The 21,565-nt window shown below is 47.8% G+C and overlaps 1 protein-coding gene across 4 annotated transcripts in view; it reads left to right on the forward strand.

The window, feature by feature from the left end:
- KIF2A (kinesin family member 2A) overlaps positions 1 to 21,565 on the forward strand; it is a 1,079,703-nt gene that overhangs the window by 942,139 nt on the left and 115,999 nt on the right. For all 4 annotated transcript variants that reach the window (XM_069627337.1, XM_069627336.1, XM_069627334.1 and 1 more), the window contains one exon: positions 10,356 to 10,506. In XM_069627337.1, coding sequence (XP_069483438.1) covers positions 10,356 to 10,506 — 151 coding nt within the window. The remainder of the gene's footprint in view (positions 1 to 10,355; positions 10,507 to 21,565) is intronic.

Consider the following 21,565-nt stretch of genomic DNA (forward strand, 5'->3'; position numbering starts at 1 on the left):
ATCTGTACTTCTCATCTCTACTAAAGGAACAATTTGAAGACCAGGGATGTCATTTCACCAAATTGCCAAGGGTAGCGAATGTGACATCACACAACCCTTTACCCCTGATGACATCACAGAAAGTGATGTTATTTGACCCCACCCCAAAGTGATATCGCGGGAAGCGATGGAACATGACCTTTCACCCGTTGACAAAACAGGAAGTGGCAGCACATACAATTGTACACTATGAAAAATATGGTTACGATATCACTATAATGTGATATACATTTCATACCTGAATGGATCGCCATATGTATCGTGAAGATGAGTGTGTATAGGCCCATATTACCAAACTACTGTGATTGCAGACGTCCATGACCAAATGATAATGTGTTATTATATAACACTTAAGCTTAAGCGCTTTTCATAGAACAAAGATACACCTAATACCACCCAACCTGAATTGGTACCCATTTATCGACCTCAGAAGGATGAAAGGATGAGTTGAGGCATTTGAGAACAGACTAAATCAGTGACTCACCCCCTGAAGTGTGCCTGAAATAAACCTTTAATGAGTCTAACAATTATTGTATAGAATTCCAGAAAGACACATTTTTTGGCATTCCTATTCTTTCTTATTTAGGTTCAGTGCTGAAAGTGTTAGACTTCTGGCCCTCATGTTCTTATTTTTCTTCTTTTTTTAAGGGGCCTGAACAAGAAAGCTAGCCACTCCAGAATTAAAGAGCCACATGGTGCTGGCCACAGCCCAGGAGCTTGCATTTTTTTAGAGGTCGCAAGGGAGACCTCTGGCGACCTCCAAATGACGTCCCTGTTGAAGACCCACGGTCTGCTCTTCTGACAGTGCAATTTTCTTCTGACCTTAGAAGTACTTCTTCATGAAAACTAGGTGTCACAAGTTAATTTGTGTTCCCTTAGTTTTGAAGAAAGGTATAAAACTGGAAAGCCATGTAGAAATGATTCACTCTACTGTGCAAAGTTATGAAGCAAGTTTTTATTTGTAATGCTAGTCACTGTCATTTTCAAGCTACCCTCTGCCACCTCTTCTTCCTCTCTCATCTCTGTCTGCCCGCCATCCAGGAGTGGTGTGCTGCCAATGATCTCTGCCTTAATGCCAGTAAGACTGAGATTCTCCTCATTGACACACCTGCTCCCTCCTTTCCTGTCACTCTCTGGCCGGCCTCTCTTGGCCCTCTTCCTGAACCCACCTGTGAGGCCAAAACCCTTGGGTAATTTTCGACTCCCCACTCTCCTTCTCTCCTTACATCTGACGTCTCTTAAGAAGTCACACTACCAGCTACACCTCCTCAGAGGTATTCTTCCTTGCCTCTCCTTCCCCCAGAAGCTCACTGTCACCAGAGCTCTGGTTCTCTCTAGGCTGGACTACTGCAATAGCCTCTTTCTACATCTGCCTGCCTCTACTCTCTGCAACTTTATTCAGAATATGACTGCAAGACTTGTTCTTGGCCTCAGACCCAGGGATCGTATCTCTCCAGGACTCCTGCACTGGCTCCCAGTGGCTGTGAGGATTAAGTTCAAACCCCTCTGCATTGTCCACAAGTCCTTCTGGGGTCTCAATACCTTCAACTCTTTCTTCCTAAATATCTTCCTTCTCGAGCTCTTCGCTCATCCGCCTCCAACTCCCTCAGGGTCAGTCGCTTCTCCAAGCAACAAGTTGGCGGAAGCTATCTTCGGCTGGGGCCACCCTCTGGAACAGCCTCCCTGCCTCACTGAAACTTGAGGAGAACCATCTCTGGTTCCAGAAGCACCTCAAAACCTTGCGCTTTGCTTCTGCTTGTTCTCCTCCTCTCCCCTGCTGAACCCCTGGCTGAAACTGCACTGGTTACATGGCCACCCCCTGATCTCGGGCCCAGGTCCCCTCCACCGCCAGTCGCACACCTGCACTGTCTTCCTGGCAACCCCCACACTCTGGACTGTCGCTGTATTCCTACAGTCCCTCTACCAGCACTTGACACCAGATGTCTGCACTTACCCTTACCCTTACCCTTGCACTTGCCACCAGCTAGCCGTACTTATTATGTTATTAGTCTATTATCCCATGTACTGCACCCTCCCCCTCTCACCTTCCCCCGTTCCCTTCCCATGCACTTGCACAATCTGAATGACACCTGACCTAGTAGGATCGCCGTTTGTCTTCCCTCTGTTCCCCCTCCCTTGCCTTGTCGCGCCTTAAAACACTTGTGTATAGTCGCATTATAAATGCCATATCATATCATATATATCTGTGGCTTGTCAAAAACCATGTTGGTTACTGTCTGTCAACTTTAGTTCAGATGCTTTCATAGAGAATACACCTCGGATGTCAAGGTCAAAGAACAGAAATGCCTATTTTGAACGTTTGTAAATGGTGATAACTCACCATGATTGACTGTACTTCCTCGCAGCTCCATAAATAAGAGAAACGTTAAAAATATGTTATGAAGAGTGTTTTTCAGTATTGCTGTTTCATTTCACATTTTTTTATTGCCCCTGCAAAGTTCAGGAAAGGCATCCACAGCTAAACTTTAACAAACAAACTTCAATTTCGAATGGATTGTGTCCTCCCACGTATTCCTCATCTTGTGATAAATCGTTATCTTCAGCTTCGCTGCTTCGGAAAAAAAAATTCTCGGCAGAGGGCGCTGTGCTCGAGGTCGTGGCGTCGATTGTCCCTCGACGTACTCCATACTCTGACGACGTCACCGATGGTATAAGTAGCTTGAGCCGCTCCCGTTGCTTCAGTTCAGTTTTTCCGATTGCTTTGCTATCGAACGGCGCACTTCTATTTTCTGTGAGAAAATGTCATCATCTTCGACACCCAGAACTGGGTTTAAAAAGTGTGCGGATTGTGGGTCTAAGATGTCGATTACCGATCCCCACCGGATTTGTCTCTGGTGTCTCGGTTCCAGTCACCGAACCGACGACAGCGGCTCGTGCCAATCGATGACTAAAAAAGCTCTTCGTGAGAGGAGAGGTAAACTGTCGGTGGGGAGGGAGGCATCAAAAAAGGTTTCGTCAAGAAAACATAAGAAAGCGACTGATTCTAAGGGATCGGATCGCCATAGGCACTCAAAGAGATCTCAATCTAGAAGTAGAGACATTCTTCGTCATCTAAAAAAATGAAGAGGAGACATAGATCTCCCTCATCATCTTCTTCATCAGAGTCGACCGAAGAAATTCGCTGTCCGACTAAATCGGATTCTCCCAGTAAGTGGGAAGAATTCCGCAAAAAGATGGAGGTTTTCGAGAATGCGGCCTCGACCCCCTCGAAAGAACCTCGAAAAAGTCATACCCCTAAGGTCGCTCCGTTGGATGACAAAGGGAAGTCCAAGGCTACTATGGCTAAGACCAGTAGCGTTGAGGAATACAAAAAACCTTGAGTCGACGTAAACCTGTCGAAGAAACCTAGAGAGTCGAGCACCTCTCCAGTGCCGGCCAAGAAACACATCGTCGAAGACTTCGACGCCCTCGACGTCGCTAATTTCGACACCAAAACCACATGCGTCATCGACGCCATTATCAAAGTCATCTTCGAAAACTTCGAAGACACCCTCAAACTTCGAGGGATTTGCCATTTCCTTCGAAGCAGATGGAAGAGGAAGAAAGGAGATTCACTCTCCTTTGCCCAGATCAGACTTTTTCAAGTCTGTCTGCAATTTATGAAGAGTCTGCTTCAGAAGAAGAAGATTAAGTTACTCCTTTGGGAGTTACTTATGGGACAAGACAAGTTCCTGAAGAACTCCAGAATGGAATTCAGAATGAGAGACCCGAGTGATACTCTACATTCTGCCAGTGGAGTTCACACATCCCCAGAATTAGTTTGCCAAACCTGATCCTGCAGAGCATGCAGATGCTGGGTACAGGGGTCTTATGACCAGGGTAGTTGAATACATGGGTTGGGGTAATACTTCATCCATTTTTTAACAAGATGACATGACGGATATTATCATCAAGGGAACTCAGAAGGATCCTGTTCTCCCTTTTCACAGGGCCCTTCAAAGGACTGTGGAGAAAAACTGGGAGAAACCAGAAACCATTGCTGCTGCAGACAGCACTTTTCCAAGAAAATACAGACCAGCTGGAGTTTAGTCATTCAAGCAGCATCCACTTCAAAACAAACTGCTTATCCAACTATCCCTCCAGATAGAGAGGATAAAAAAATTGACGCCGGGCACGTAAAGTTTTCACGTCAGGCAGTATGGCACTTAAGTCGGCAAATGTCACCTGTACCCTAGCCAAGTTTACCCATACCCTGTGGGACTGTATTTCGGCGGTGGCTGATGATATTCCGGAAGGCGAGGAAAGGGAAGGCTTCCTGAATATAGTCAAAGACGGGAAGGAGGCAATGGGGGAATGTCTCCAGTCTGGACTGGATACTGCTGATAGTATCAGCAGATCCATGGCTGCAAGCGTTGTGCTACGCAGATTTGCGTGGTTGAGGAAGTCGGGATTTGCACCGGATGTGCAAGCTAGACTCCTCAACATGCCCTTTGATGGCTCGAGGCTCTTTGGCAGAAAGGCTGATGAAAGCCTTGAAAAACTTCAGACCTCGAAAGCGGCAGCTAAATCACTTAGCGCCTCTTTGCGCCAGCCTCTAAAACCCTATTCCGGCTCATCTTCCTGGAGGGGTCGTTCTTTTCCATAATACTCCTCTTTTGGTAGAGGAAGAGGACAGGCCTCTCAAAGGGGCAAAAGGAACTTCCCTCGTGGAACACACGGAAGAGGTGCAAAATCAGCCTCAGGAGCGGCATCTGTACCCTCAGCCACTCCTGCAGCCGCCTCCAAATCCGTCTGAGACCTTGTTACACAAAACACCAGTGGGAGGCAGGATCTCTCAACATCTGAAGGAATGGCGGGGCATTACCTCAGATGCTTGGGCACTGGAAACAGTAGCCCAAGGTTACTGTCTCCCCTTTCTAAAAAGGCCTCATCCACCGGGAGCCAATTCTGTCAAAATTCCAGATCCGCTCCTGTTGCAGGAAATTTTAACCCTGCTAGAGAAAGGTGCCATAGAACTGGTACCTTTAGCGGAGAGGAACAGGGGTTGGTACTCCCCATACTTTCTCATCCCGAAAAAGGACGGAGGACTGAGACCCATCTTGGACTTGAGAAACTTGAACAAGTTCCTCAGGAAGGACAAGTTCAAGATGGAGACTCTTTCTCAGATCCTTCAGGCTCTCCAACTCCAAGATTGGTTGGTACCATTGGACCTTCAGGATGCTTACTTTCATGTGCCAATCCATCCAAAGCACAGAAAGTACCTGAGGTTCGCGATTGGCAATTCTCACTATCAGTTTCGAGTTCTGCCATTCGGCTTGACCTCCGCCCCAAGGGTTTTCACCAAACTGTTGGCGGTCGTGGCAGCAAGTCTCAGGAAAGGAGGTATTCACATATATCCCTACCTGGACGACTGGTTGATCAGAGCAAGTTCTCCAGAACTAGCTCAGGAACATCTTTCGATCACCTGCCACTTCCTCCACAAACTGGGCTTCTCCCTCAATTTCAAGAAGTCCCACATGATACCATCCCAGAAACTCCAGTTTATCGGAGCAGTCTTGGACACTTCATCGGGAAAAGCCTCGCCTCCCGAAGTGAGAGCTCTCCACATCCAGCAGATGGTAACAAAATTCCAGAATGCCCAATGTCTACCAGCCTTCAATTTTCTCAGGTTGCTCGGCCTCATGGCATCCTGCATTTTTCTAGTACCAGAGGCCAGGCTGAGAATGAGATCCCGTCAATGGGCACTCAGAACTCAGTGGTCCCAGTTCTCAGGGAATATGTCGGATCTTCTGCAAGTCCCGAGCGCAGTTGCTCAGGATCTTCTACGGTGGGCTTGCAACGACAACATCCTCAAGGGAGAGTCTTTTTAGCAACCATGGCCGGAGATGACGGTAGTGACAGACGCCTCACTCACGGAGTGGGTAGCACACACCAACCATCTGACAATCAGCGGTCGTTGGTGTCCATCGGAGTCCAAACTACACATCAACCTATTAGAGCTGAGAGCAATCAGACTAGCTCTGAAGGCCTTTCTGCCCTATGTACAGGGAAAGAATGTTCTGATAATGACGGACAACACAGTGGCCATGTACTATCTCAACAAGAGAGGTGGTGTAGGGTCACTGCCACTGTGCAGAGAGGCAATGCAGCTCTGGTTCTGGGCAATACGAGAAGGAATCTCTCTGTCGGCAATTCACCTAGCCGGAGAGAAGAACACAGCGGCAGACGCTCTGAGCAGGCAGAGCACGGTCTCTCACGAGTGGGCGCTGGCTCAGGAAGTCCTTCTGCAGATCTTCGCCCTTTGGGGAACCCCTCAAGTGGATCTGTTTGCCACCGCGATACACCGGAAGTGCAATCAGTACTGCTCAAGGGAATTTCCTCAAAGAGGAGCTCTGGGAGACGCATTCGTAGTGGAGTGGAAGTTTCCACTGCTGTACGCGTTTCCTCCAGTCCCCGTGATTCCTCAAGTAATCAGGAGGTTGAGAAAGTTCAGGAAAACCATGATCCTAATTGCCCCGGATTGGGCCAGGAGGACGTGGTACCCGGACCTTCTAGACATGTCCATCTGCCCTCCAATATGTCTTCCGCAAAGAGAGGATCTTCTCTCGCAAGAGGAAGGTCGGGTTCTACATCCAGAGGTCAAAACACTCAACCTTCATGCATGGTTTCTGAAAGGTTGAGATACAAGGATCGGGATCTTCCGGATGACGTAATGTAAATATTGCTTTCGGCCAGAAGACCAGCAACAAAGTCTTTGAACCGATGTCGCTGGAACAGGTTTAGTAACTGGTGCAAAGAGAAGGATGTGGACCCTTTTCAGTGTGGCACACCAATGGTGCTTTCTTTTCTGCTACATCTAGCTAATCTGGGGCTCCATATAGGAACGATCAAAAGGATACCTTGCTGCGTTGTCCATTTTCAAGCGCTCCTCGGAAGAGGTTTCATATTTCAAAATACTGTTAATAATTCAATTCTTAAGGGGCTCACTAATGTATACCCTCCAGTCCCTTTTCATGTACCAGTCAGGGACTTAAATTTAGTATTAAAATTCTTGACTTGCATACCTTTTGAGCCTCTGCACTCATGTCCATTGAGGCTTTTGACTCTAAAAACTGTCCTCCTTGTGGCCCTATCATCAGCCCGCAGGGTTAGCGAACTTCAGGCTCTCTCATGCAAACCACCATATACTATTTTTTATAAAGATAAGGTAGTCTTTAAAGTTAAACCTTCATTTTTGCCAAAAGTAGTCTCGGACTTCCATTTGTCACAAAAAATAGTACTTCCTACGTTTTATCCTCCTCCTCACCAGGGCAAAGAAGAGGGGAGATTACACAGATTAGATCCCAAGAGGGCTCTTAGTTTTTATATCTCTAGGATGACTAAATTGAGACCAAATTACTAACTGTTTGTGGGTTACACTGGTAAAAAATTAGGCTTATCTGTAACAAAACAGACCATTTCCCGCTGGATCATATTAGCCATAGTTGAATGCTACAGACTAGTGGAAAAAGAGCCTCCAGATGGGCTTCGTGCCCATTCTACAAGGGGAATGGCTACTTCTGCGGCTCTAAAGAGGGGAGTCCCGGCAGCAGACATTTGTGCAGCTGCAACCTTGAAAACAATACATACCTTTGTTAAACATTGTTTGACACTGCCTCCTCTAGCGAGGGTTTATTTGCAAAGGCAGTTCTGCATTCTGTCCACGAAAACTGAAATGGTACTCCCACCTCCTAAAATTGATACTGCTACTATCACAAGATGAGGAATACGTGGGAGGACACAATCCATTAGAAGAACAAGTTACTTACCAACTGTAACGTTCTTTCGACTGGATGTTCCTCCCACGTATTCCTCATCGACCCTCCCATCCAACCCCACAGTACATTTTACGTGTTCTTACACTTTCCTCTCACGAAGAATGTATCGGTCATGGGACACGCCTGGGTGTTCCTCCTATATATATTTAATCGAAAAACCAGAACTGAAGCAACGGGCGCGGCTCGAGCTACTAATACCATCGGTGACGTCGACAGAGTACGGAGTATGTCGAGGAACAATCGACGCCACGACCTCGAGCACAGCGCCCTCTGCCGAGAATTTTTTTTTCTGAAGCAGCGAAGCTGAAGATAAAGATTTATCACAAGATGAGGAATACGTGGGAGGAACATCCAGTCGAAAGAACGTTACAGTTGGTAAGTAACTTGTTCTTTCCTTCTATCACGGGAGTCTTCTACTGCTGGCTCATGGTTAGAGAAGGCATTTTCAGGTCCTTGATGTGCACTTTGCACTAAGTCTCCACTAGGACAAGGTCGTTTGCGTTTCTCTGCATATAGAGGCCTGACCTAGCAGTTTTGGGTTGCCCAGTAAAATACTCTCCACTGTGAATGACCTTCTCTTTAAAACTGCTTGCCATTGAAAGGATGAAGCTGAATTATCTTACCAAGACTGATGTATCGCCTTATTTTCTGTGGCTATTAAGCTCATCGGGATGCAGCAGTTTATCTGAATCTTGCAACCCTACTCTTCGTGCCCATTTGGATTGATACCGTAGAATAATACGGTTATCTGTTGAGGGGAGAAGAGAAAACCCTTCCTAAACATAAAAATATGCTTTATTGCAATAGGTGTCTTACTGTGGTCCTTCACGTAATTCACTATTGGTTAATTGGGGGAACTCTGAGCAATTATGACAATTGAGCGATTCTGCATGTCCTCCTTAAATCTAAAAATTGAATATCCTGGTAGTGAAAGAGTACATTAATGTCCCACAAGTGGGCATGGCTTATTTCAGCTGCTTTTTGTTGAGCAACGCGCTTTGAGGTACAGTACCAATATCAGATCTAGACTTTATAATAGCTCTGGGCTTTTATTTAACAATCGGAGGCATTCTGGGAGTTGTGGTCTTTAACTTAAATTAGCACTTGATGGGCTGGAAGCAACAAATTGGGTTGCTTGGATCGTGGGCTGAATCTACCGGTCCAAGCCTGCGTTGCAAGCAACATGACTGCTTCCCCCACCATCTTCCCTAAACTCCCCTTTCTGCTCTGTTGTCACTGATGGACGCCATGCAAGAGGGGCTCAGTGCCAAGCACCCCCTTCCTGATCCACGGCACCTATCCTTGGTGAGTATTTTGTTTCAAAGAACGGGACGCCGCAATACTTCAGTTAAAACCTTGTCCGGTGGGCCAGATTGGGGGCCTCATCACGACTTTGGCGGTAACCCTTAAATCCGGCGGTAGCGCTATTACCGCCGGATTTAAGGGTCTGCCAAATCAGGGCTTTGGCAGCTTTCACCCCAGCTCTGAGCTGGGGGGAAATCCGCCGAAAATTTCCCGTCGGCGGTATGAGCGCGAAATTTCCCCATTGAGCCTAATGGGGAATGGGGCATTCCCGAATGGGCTCAATGGGGAATGGGGAATACCATTACCGCCAAACTCGTGATCCGGCGCTATTAGCGCTGGGGGGTTCCGTGGTAGGGCAGATAGCGCCGGCGCTAATGGCGCCGGCGTTACCGCCCAAGTCGTGATGAGGCCCTGTGTGTTATCGGCCCGGGTCCTGTGTGGAGTTTGGACCTATTAAATTGGGCCATGGGCCGTTCCCACCCGTTCCAGCCCATGGAACGGGTGGGTATGGCTAAATTGAACACATTGATCTTATTTGTGCAGCAGATACCACTGATTTGTAGAAGAAAGCCCATGATTGAAATACCAGTTTCTGAGTGAACTGGACCTACCCAACAACCTAGAGCTAACCTTCGTTTTAGTGTTTTCCCCAATGTCCCTCTTTTGCTGGGTAAAAGTCTTCGATTGTTATTTTTATATTGTGTTAATCAAAATTTAGCATTATAACCCCATTCTTTATTTCTTATAGTTTTGGTTTTGGAAATGGTCAATTCTGATCTTTGAACCAAATTACCATCTTTACACCTTCTGCACTTATTAAATACAGAGGAGCAACATTAAGTAGGTTGATTCATCCACAGACAACCTAGACATCCTCAAATAGTAAGGCCAATAAAAAGCAGATCAAACCATGGCAGATGAAAATTCCTACATACACTTGCTTCAGTAGATAATGCCACTGAATGCAATAGTCTAGAAATGAGGAAGATGTTCTCTGCAGATTAATTCATTCTAGATTTAGAGAACCGTTTAATACCAAGAAACCTTGATCAGTAGAACAGGCAAATTGCGAGATAGAATGTACAGAAGGGATGGATTATGTTCAATTTCCAAAGCAGCAAAGTTGACATCACCATTTAGAGTGGGCATGCTTTTCACAAATTTAAACTTTAGTTTACTATTTAACATCATTTGTTTACAATGTTCATTGTGCATATTCTTTTGAATTTTTAGAGTAAAGGAACTAACAGTAGATCCAACTGCTGCTGGTGATATCCGCCCCATATTGCACCATGGCCCAAATCAGATCGATGACTTAGAGATGCAGTGGGGAGTAGGAAGCTCCCCGCAGAGGGATGACTTGAAGCTACTTTGTGAACAAAATGTGAGTAATTTGTAATTTGCTATTATGCATGTTTGTATTTGTTTTTAAATGGGCACTGCCCCCACTGCTGGTAGTACTTATTAACATTACTTTTACTCCCTCCCCCCAAAAAAGTATATTCTACATTAAACATGCACAAATGCAACATAGGTTACTGAGTTCAGATTGGCTTGAGTTTAATGATGTATGTGACACTACAATAATACTTCAATAAAGAATAGCGATTTATTGAAATAATAGTGTATTTTACGTTGGAGGTGCTGTCATGATGCCTACCCCCGGGGACCCAGACCAGGTCCAGCAACCCCGGAAGCAGGCATCAAGTTATTTTGGGCAAGCCCAAAAACCCCTGCTAGGGGCTGTTTGGATGCGGTCCTGGCGCCTATGGCGCCAGGCTCATATGAAGAGTCAGTCCTGGTGCCATAGGCGCCAGGCTCATAGAGTAGAGCTTACCTGATGCAGACCATGCTGCAAGCTTACCTGATACAGACCATGCTGCAAGAGCTCCAAGCCAAATGAGGTTTGGAAGGGACTATTTTACCTAGGGACTATTTTTTTACTTGGGCGGGGCTGGGGAGGAATACTTACCTGGGACTACTTTGGAGGCTATTTAAACCACGCCCGAAGAGCAGCACACGCTTCGTGTTATTCTGCATCCAGCAGCGTAACGCTCACCGTGCCTGCAAGTCTGCATCTAGTCTTCTGCCACGCCCGCCTCGAGTTTGGAGCTCCTAGAAAAAGGGAGAAAGAAGGAGAAAAGGTTAGAACAAAAGCAATACCTTTGATCCTTACCTGAATTCCCGATCCATCGCACCTTCGAGCTGGAAGAAAGAAGTTATTTTATGCGCCTCGCCTGCTGCAGCGCCGCGCTGAACTCACCGGCCTTCGCAGCATCTTCACATACCACCGCATTCTCCTGCATGTTCCCGCCGCATTCCGCCACCTAAGGAGGAAACAAGAACAGCAAGGTGAGCCAAGGGGATTTTACCACCGGGGGTACTATTCCTCTTCACGGGTCGGCGCAGCTTCCACTGCATCTTCGCCGAACCCCGGCCCCTAAGGGGAAACAAAAGGACAGCAAGGTGAAACAAAGGGACTATCAAGGGGAACCCTCCTCACCACATTAGACTTACCTGATTTTACCGCCGGAGGTATTATTCCCCGAGACTTCATACTTTCTCTCAGTGCCTGAATAAGGGAGAAAGCAACAGGTTACATATTGACATTATTTATCGAACTGTGTTGGAAATACAAATCCTTAGCAGAATATTACTGGTTGCCACGAGGAACTCTTCACTAGGGTCAAGCTGCACTCTGCAAGGAATCGGACAAGAGTGAAAGTCGGGCATTTGAACTCTTACGAACTACATACTTTTCGGAGTCAATATTGTTCTGGAACTCACCAATTCCTCTGAGCCAGTGAAGCAACTGGTTATCAATGCGTCCCTGCGCTCAATGCAGGATGGAGAGCTCATCTTTTCAAACCATCAGAAGAATATTCCTACGGGCCAAGCAAACGAAGCTAGGTGAGCCAGTCCAGTCCAGTCCGTCATCTCGGCCCTACGCGTCACAGTGGTGGAGACCGCAGCTGTCCAGTTCAGATCGACGCCTCTGTGGGAGCCAGGTGAGCGTAACAGGTGCTGTGATTGAAAAATACTGCATGCTAACAATTTCACACCACGAAGCCCCTGGATGTTGGATTTGGCTGTAAAGAAAGAATTGTAGCAGTTTTGGAATAATATCTCCCGTCAGAGTAGCAAACACTGGTCAAGCAAAGCGGGTGGCTTCAGATTTCCTAAAATCAGCAATGCAGCATTTCCACACAGCAGCCAGAGCAGTGGTGTACAACCTCTGACTCTTCAGATATTTTGCACCACGACTTCCATCAAACTTGGCTAAAGTAGACAATGGTGAGGAATACTAGGGGTCATTCTCCCACTTCAGGTCTCAATGTGCTGTGTCTCCATTGGCCACCAAACTGTGATTTGTATAGGTTAATTTCTTCATTGCTTTTGTAGCCTTCTAACTTCATGCATCTGTAGGGTTAAATTAGTAGTACTTTTACTGCCTTGTGTAAAATCGACATGAATCCAAATCCTGGTTTCGTGGTGGGTAGAGCACCCGTCCAACGACTCCGAAACTACACTGGCGAGACAGCCGCTTACATGCCAGCAATACCTAATCCTGGAGAAAGAGAGGACCGAGAATGGGGTGCCGGCAGAGTCAAGAAGACTGAGAAGCAGAGTAAACAAAGAGAACCTGAGCCAGTACAAGCCCTGGTGATGTTCCACCACACAATCAAAGGGAACGGGAGAACCGGGAGGGTTTCAGCGAATCGTTATGAAGCAGCAGAACTCGTTCCAGTAGAATTGACGAGACATTGAGTTTAAAGTTGTTAAAGTGGAACTGTATTGATGTGGAAAGGGATCTCTGAATCTGGTACAAATGCTCTGGGAAGAGGGGCGAATGGCCCGTAAAGTCAAGAAGTAAACAGTGGAGAATATCGGAGAGAGAATTCTGTGAATGGGAAGAAAAGCCAAGTGAACCACTTGAGTGAAGATATGCTCTTTGTAATCCACCCGAGGACAGGGGGAACCCTAAGAGCCAAGAAAGCATTTCACAGCTAAGAAGGTATATGGTACCGAACTCAAAAGGGTATAGCAGCCTGAATCCGAGAAGAACAAAGATATCAAAAAGGGAGTTTTGGAGAACGATCCCAAGGGGGGGAAGAAAGACCCAAAGACATGGTGTAAGAGTGGCAAGAAGTGACAAATTACTATTTAAGAATAGCCTAAAAGAATGAAAGAGAAAGAAAGAGAGAAAGAGACCAAACTATGATATACACATTCTGTATTCTTCTCCATCCTGGGGGGTCGGAAACACGTTATGGCGAAGGCTTTTATGTCCTTCTTTTATGTGTATTGCATTGACTCTGCAAATTGATTCTGTCTTTTGCTTTGCAAAATCTGGTCATGATGTTGCCAAACATGCCCCAATGCTTCAACCCCCTCTTGAACCCTCTCACCACTCCACTTTCGTGGACTGACACTTTCTGCTCTCCTCTCACCTGAAGCTCTGTCCCCCAGGCAAAGCTGACCCCAGCACTGCCACCAACCTTCTCGGACATTCGGCCCATGAAGTGTGTGTCAGTGGAGGCCTTTGCCAATACTTTCTCTGCACCTCCTATGCCTCTGGCTGACTCATACTCTGACACATCCCTCTCTAAACATCTTTCTAACTCCAACACTCTCGATGTCCTGGCCCCTGTCATGAGAATCAGTCGGAAGTCTACCTCCAAGTGCAACTCTTGATATGACTATAAGAAAGGATTTTGCTTTACTGCACCTTTCCTTCCATCTTTATGGAACCCCCAAACTTTTTTTGCTTTTATTATTGAATCTGACCTGTACTTTTCACAGTGCAGCAAAGCCTTAAGCTTCACTACACTGGCCTTTGTTCACATGTTATGGGGAAACTGATATGTCCTTCAGACTGTCAGTACTGGGAAACCTTGTTTCCCTTAGTCGTGTTAATATGTTACTGCTTTTGGTTACTTTTGTATCACTTGTGATAACTTTTTATCATTGTACACTGCAGCTTACACTGCAGTACAATGGGGTGCATTTTTGTTTTGCCCTAGACTAACACTCAGAGGATTTTTGCTTACTCTAGTTGTGCTAAAAGGATAGGCTGGTGGCAGCAGTGACTTTTCCCCACTTTTTATGGAACCCCCAAACTTTTTTTGCTTTTATTATTGAATCTGACCTGTACTTTTCACAGTGCAGCAAAGCCTTAAGCTTCACTACACTGGCCTTTGTTCACATGTTATGGGGAAACTGATATGTCCTTCAGACTGTCAGTACTGGGAAACCTTGTTTCCCTTAGTCGTGTTAATATGTTACTGCTTTTGGTTACTTTTGTATCACTTGTGATAACTTTTTATCATTGTACACTGCAGCTTACACTGCAGTACAATGGGGTGCATTTTTGTTTTGCCCTAGACTAACACTCAGAGGATTTTTGCTTACTCTAGTTGTGCTAAAAGGATAGGCTGGTGGCAGCAGTGACTTTTCCCCACTTTTTGGGATTTTCTTTTTAGCTTTACCATGGTTACCACGTTTGGCTACTGTGGCTACTGTTCAAACAGGCATGTGCCACGAGATTTTTTGCCTGTTCTTTTGCCATCTTGTTCTTTAGCCTTCTTCCTGGCCTGTCCTTGTAAGGACTTCCAGTGCCAGGGCAAGCAGCTTTTGCTGGGCTACTGGACGGCTGAGTGTGTTTGCTGGCAGGATGTGGGCTGGGTCAGTCTTACTCCAATCCATAAACCGGTTTGTGTGTCTGAGTGGTATCCTGATTGGACCACTGCTGGGGGGGAGATGGGGTGGGGGGTGGAGTGTGAGGGGGGGCTAGTCCTGCTATTGGCTAGTGGGAGTTTCAGCTCTTACCTGGCTTTTAGGATAAGAGGACCCCTGCACCCATTCTTCAGATATCCAAGTATCCTGTCATGTGAGACCTGCGAAGAAATCTGAAACCTGACTGAAGGAGGCCTGGCAACCAACTTCTGCTGCTATCCTGGAGAAGCCCAGTTTTGCTCTTGATCTTTAGTAGCCCTGCAAAGGAGCTGCGACCATTGGAGTGAAGGGACCATCCATTTCTGACATCTGCTTGGTGCCCTGCCAAAGGAAGCTTTCGGAAGTACCCTGAAACTGTCCTGTCGCTGACCAGCTTAGTTTTTGGGCTACAGTGCTGCTGGTGTCACCGTACCGAGTGTCGGCCTGAAACTTGGGGGATCCTCGGCTCGCCCAGCAAGACTGTCCTGTGGAATTTCGGCGTCCTAGCATCAAGGGGACCCGAGAGATATAAGGGAAAGTCCGACTGCGGCTACTGAATCAATTTGCTTTGCCATACACAGTGTACACTGTCCAAAACTTGTTTACCTGACCCGAGTCCAGTCCTAAGAGGGGTGCTGCATCAAGTTTTTCTGCATTCTCCGACTGAGAGTCCTTGCAACAATAAAAGATTCCAACCGGAGTTCACTCAAACCTGCAACCCATGGGAATAAAGGACTGTGGCTTTCGGCGGGAAAAGCAATGTCGGACGACCTTCCTTTGTTCTGCCAAGTCTGGGGAATATTCACAGTAAAGGGGGGTAAGTTACAGAGTTTCTAACCTACCCCTATACTCCCATTATAAGCCAATGGGCCTATAATAAACCTTACTTCTAACACTTTAGGCTTTGCCATAACTTGCCTATGCAAGACATCTGACTGTTGGGGCTATTTTTGGGCATTATTCTAACTTGAACCCTAACCCTAAGAACCCTTCACTGAACCCCAGAGGCCCGACCTGCATTTATTCCTGCATCCTAAGTTCTGCGGAACTATATCATGAACTATTGGGCACAAGCAAAGGCCTACTCAAAGATCTTCTGGGAAACTCGACCCTGTCACCGTACTTCATGGTTGAACAAGCTCATCGCGCTTTGTCCCCACGCCCCAGACCGGGCGACATCCCTAGGCCCATCATCGCCAGGATCCTCAATTATCACGACAGAGACCTCATCCTTCGTCTGGCACGCGAGAAGGGTGACTTACGCTTGGAGGCCCACACTATCAGGATCTTCCCTGATTTCTCTGTCGGAGTGCAGCAGGAGAGACGACAATTCCTTGGTGTCAAACTGCTCAGGGAGCGTAATGTCCCTTATGCCATCTTGTTCCCTGCGCGACTCAAAATCACCCATAACGGCAAGCTGTTCTTCATTGTCCCTGATGAGGCGGTGAGGTTTATCGAGGCGCAGATCCCACTCCCTAATCCTGAAGGGGACCGCGCCAACAACGTATGATCATGCTCTGTCATGCTTGAAGATGCCTATCTCTATCTGGTAATCCGTTTTACTTTTCCAATGTGATGATGGCAACGTCGCTCTCTACTCAGCAAATATAGATCCCTGCTGCGGGCGACCTGGCTGCCGGCCTTGCTTCAAACCGGAGACATTCACCATCACTATTCCCCAGAGCTGATGGCCGGCCGCCTCCCCTGACTTTTCCTGCATCCTCAGCATATCGGGGACAGACATTGGATCCGCCCACCGCAGAAACCTATCCTGGACAGCCTATGCTGTCCGTCTCTACGTTCAAGATGCCGACCGAACGGCAACAGCGCACCTCACTGCAGTTGCAATGTTGTTTATTTTCACCTGGCTGCCACTGTTCTTGGGCCCCGGTTGGGCCACAGAAGAGGCACACCCACGTTAGGTGCTGCCTACCGACCACTGCTTGAGTGATGGCGTTGGCCTAGCCAAGGCCACCTGGGCTTGGGGAATTGTTGGCACCTGTATTGGGGTGGGGGTGTCTACACTGCAAGTTGGGGGTGGGCAGTGAGGGCGGGGGGGGAGTAAAGTGGGGTATTGTTTTTACGGAAACGGCATGGAAAAGGGCTGCACGTTTGCAACGCAATATGCTTACACTGCAGTTGAATGCACGATACTGAATAGTAATGATTATCGCTGCTGGGATGTTCCATAATACCGCCCTATGTCCCTTAACATGATGACATGGAATGTCCAGGGGTTGAGTAACTTCACCAAAGCACGTAGAATAACTGCATATGCCCAGAGGCACGGAGTTAAAATACTTCTCCTGCAAGAAACACATGCCCTTGGGCGACTAGCGACATGTCTTGCCCCAAGTTGGGGCGCCGCCAGATACTACACAAAATATTCTACTCAGTCCAGAGGAGTACTTACTCTGATCCACAGGTCAGTACAGTTCTTGCTGCGCACCAGTCACATTGACCCTGAGGGCAGGTATGTAATACTCCATTGTCTACTTGCTAACAAGGAATGCCTCCTTGTGAACACATATGCCCCCAATTTCGAGGCTCCAGACTTCTTCGACGCAATCACCTCCATACTTGTGAAATATGTCGGGGTTCCAATCATATGGGGGGGGGGGACAGGAATCTGATTTTAGACAATGAGCTTGACAGATCTGGGTCTGCCCGAAGGGCCATCCCACGCGCGGCCAATAGACTACGCACGCACATGGACGCGCTAGGTCTCAGAGACGTATGGAGAGTTCTCCACCCTCAGGCGAGAGAACATACCTTCTACTCCTCAGTACATGATAGCTTATCTAGGATAGACCTGTTTCTCATATCGAGCGAAATGGTAGGCAAGGCCATAGATACACAGATACTGCCACATACTCTTTCGGACCACTCTCCAGTGCTGCTACGAATCACACTGGGGCTTGACCAGCCTCCCCGCCCATCCTGGCGATTCAAATCTGAGGCCCTCCAAGGTATAGTTTTCAACGCTAAAATTCTGGCCGGTATCACTACCTTTTTTTAATGTAATAACAGACAGGATACATCTGATGAGGTTTGGTGGGAGGCATTCAAGGTCTTCATCAGGGGGATGTGTATCTCCAGGGAAGCTGGGGTCCTCAAAGCCATTAGAAATAGCTTGCAGCAGTCGGAGGTAAAGCTAAAAGATCTCAAAGCAGTACACCTCTGTCCCCTCCCCAACCACACTGGCCCAAGTTAGATCGGAACTGGAAACGTTAGAGGCCCACGCCCGGAGGGAGATACAATACCATGCCCGTCCCGGGGCTGCCCGGAAGTATGGTGAAGGGGCCAGACCGGGGAGGACGTTGGCCAGACTGGTCCACGCAGAGGGTGGCGAAACACGCATAGATTGCATCAAAGACGCATCCGGTGCGCTGGGCTGGTCTGATCAACACATCCTTGAAACCTTTACAGCATTCTACACAACCCTATATGGCCCCCAACAAGAACACAGCCTACAAGACACAGACCTTCTCCTTGACCACATCCCCATGACCCTCCTCTCCCGCGCTACCAGAGATCAGCTAGAGGTCCCGTCCCGAGATAACTGCAGCTATATCGAGCTGCCCGAAGGGCAAAGCACCTGGCCCAGACGGCCTCACTTCGGAGTTTTATCAGGAGCATGTAGCCATCCTCGCACCCAGACTCCTCGAAGTCTGGAATGAATCGCTCGAACTGGCTACTCTCCCCCAGTCTTTGCGCGAGGCTGTTATAACCGTACTCCCCAAACCGGGTAAGCCACTTGACGAATGCGGGTCCTACAGACCCTTGTCTTTAATCAACACTGATACGAAAATCTTTGCTAAGATCATTGCAAGCAGGTTCCTCCCCATAATGACCCACTTAGTTCACCCTGATCAGAGTGGATTCGTCCCTGGTAGGTCCACAGCCCTCAACATCCGCCGGCTGTTCAATGTCATGTCCAGAATCGACCCCAACGCAGTAGCGGTCACCCTTGATGCCCAGAAGGCATTCGACATGGTGTCGTGGCAGTATATGTGGGCAGTGTTCCATAAAATGGGAATCGGCTCTCGAATGATATCATACATCAAGCTACTATACACAGACCCGGTAGCCAGAGTCCTTGTCAACTCTAAAGTTTCATCCCCCTTCGCACTCCACAGAGGCACTCGCCAGGGTTGTCCGTTCTCCCCAATACTCTTTGCGCTTGCTATCGAACCTATGGCTGATGGCGTTGGGGACAAACACAAGCGAAGGGGCATATGCCTGCGAGACACCCCGAAGATATCATTATATGCGGATGATGTACTCCTCTATATCCGAGACCCGACTGCTCATCTAGACCCTGTTAGAGGTAAGTTCTCGGGCTTCACGATCAATTACACCAAATCCGAAATGTTCCCACTCACGGCGGCCACCCCTCGACCGGAATGCGAATTTCCCCTCCGCTGGTCACCTGAGGTTATCAGATACCTCGGGGTCCAGGTATCCCTCACTAAACCATCACTGCAGGCTGACAACTACGTGGCTGCAGCGCAGCTGGTGGAAGCCCGGCTGTCGAAATGGCGTAGTCTGCCACTCTCACTATCGGGCAAACTGTCCCTAATCAAAATGATCATTGTCCCTAAACTGCTTTACATCTACGTGAACGTGCCGATCTGGCCCGGGAGGCGATACTTCAGGGACCTACACACGGCATGCACCCAGTTTCTGTGGCACTCTGGCGCGGTGCGTAAGAAGTGGCAGCATATGACTCTTCCTTACGAGAGGGGTGGCTTCAATGCCCCGGACTTTGCCAAATTCTGGACAGCCGCACAAGCTCAACACGCCTCACACTGGTATACATTCACGGATCCTCCCCCACATGTGAAACTCGAGAAACTGGCGGGTGAGGAAGTGAACAGTCTCTCCCTCATTCTTCATCACACATTCCATACAGATGCCCCTGCCGACCCTGTAGCAGCTACAGTCACAGCTTGGAAACGATTACTGCAGGCACACACTGGCCACCACCCATACTACAAATGGCTGCCCACCTGGCAGTTCCCGGGCCTCAGCCCTACTCATGACAAACTCCTGATGAGACACTGGGACGACCTGGGCTACCGAGCACTGACCGACCTATACCTCCGGAGGGAAGTTCATTACCCCGGAGACATGGCGACCCGGGCATTCCGGCTAGGCATTGGAAATCCGTGCCTGGTGGCCCTCCTATCCCGACGAACCCCCAGACCCGCCCGAAATCCAATATATAGCTAACTCAGCGGGGGCCAAGGGCATAATTTCATCGTTGTACAAAATGCAGATGGCTGACCCTGATGATTCACCGCAGCCGGCACGTGACATGTGGAGTGGCGAACTGGGCGTACCCCTTTCAGACACATTGTGGAGGAAGATGTGCACACACACGCAAAACCTCCCTAAATGCCAGATATAGATGCATGCAATACAAGCCCTTGAATCGCCTATATTACACACCACACAGGGTGGGAAGGTTTACCCCTGGCCAGGCTCATGTATGCCCTAGATGTAAATCCACTGAGGCTGATCACACACACATGTTCTGGTCTTGTGAAGCACTGGGCCCATATTGGAAAGCCGTCATGGAGGCCCTATCTGAGATAACGACCCATATATCTCCCGCGCCTCTCGCTGTCATGTTTGGAGTATGGGACGAGCCCAAGGCTAGGAAGATGGCTACATTTTTGAATGTCGCTACTATGGTAGCCAAAAAATGCATCTTGCATTGTTGGAAGCGCCGCTCCCCTCCATCGTTCGAGATGTGGCTAAAGGCCCTTACTTGGACTCAAACGTGCGAAGAGGACTACATTAACACCCTCCCATTGACCTCCCGTCCCAAGAATGTATGGACAGAGTTTTGTAGCTATCTGAATAGCAAGGAGGACATTGAACTTGTATCATCACTCCCCACAGGTGAAGTAATCTTGGCTAGCCCGTGAATGTGCTGAAGGGCGAAACCAAGGGCGGACCCCCCTGACTGGCATCCTCAAATTGTGTAATGTCATGCATGTAACTGCGATATTATCTGTTCTGTGCACTGTGTTGTTGATCTGTACCCTCTCTATGCCAATAAAGAAAAGTTTAAAAAAAGAAAAAACTATTGGGCACAAGGCCACAGGCAATTTAAGGCTGGACAATTTTAGATGGGGATAATCTCTGTGGACCGTTTTGTGCATGATACTTGTCTAACCTTTCCTTCCTTTGCAGGAGTTTCTAATTTGTAGTATGCCCTACAACCAAGTGAATGTATATATGTGTTTAGTTTGATAGTGTTGTTTGATACTTCTACCTGCTTTTAGTCATTTTTCTGTAGTTTGTTTTGGCCATGTTTAAAAATACAGTTATTTAATTATCATGTTTAAGTGTAATCTGTGATTCCCATTGTGTGACCTCAAAGTGGACCCTTTACAAGCTCACCTCCTCTGAAGAACTTAGCCTAGACCTCCTGTCACTGCTACCTAAACTGGTTTGTTCCTGTCACAATATTGGTTGGCCTTCTATACATCTGTCCACCTGGCCAGAGTATAGAAAATCAGTCCCGACGATGACTATGACCTCGCACCCTGAAACATAAATGTATGGAGGCTGAGATAGTGGAGGTCCTCGGGCGCAAATTCTGACAAACTGGCTTGCTGCCTGCTCCAAAGGCAATACAGACCCGGTCGGTCCAAGAAGAGAGCCCACATCCAAGCCTGTGTCTCTGCGGCCTCTAACAGCATGGCCAAACTCTT

Source organism: Ambystoma mexicanum, chromosome 6p (genome assembly GCF_040938575.1).
Source record: "Ambystoma mexicanum isolate Mex_15411 chromosome 6p, UKY_AmexF1_1, whole genome shotgun sequence".
Taxonomy (NCBI): Eukaryota; Metazoa; Chordata; class Amphibia; order Caudata; family Ambystomatidae; genus Ambystoma; species Ambystoma mexicanum.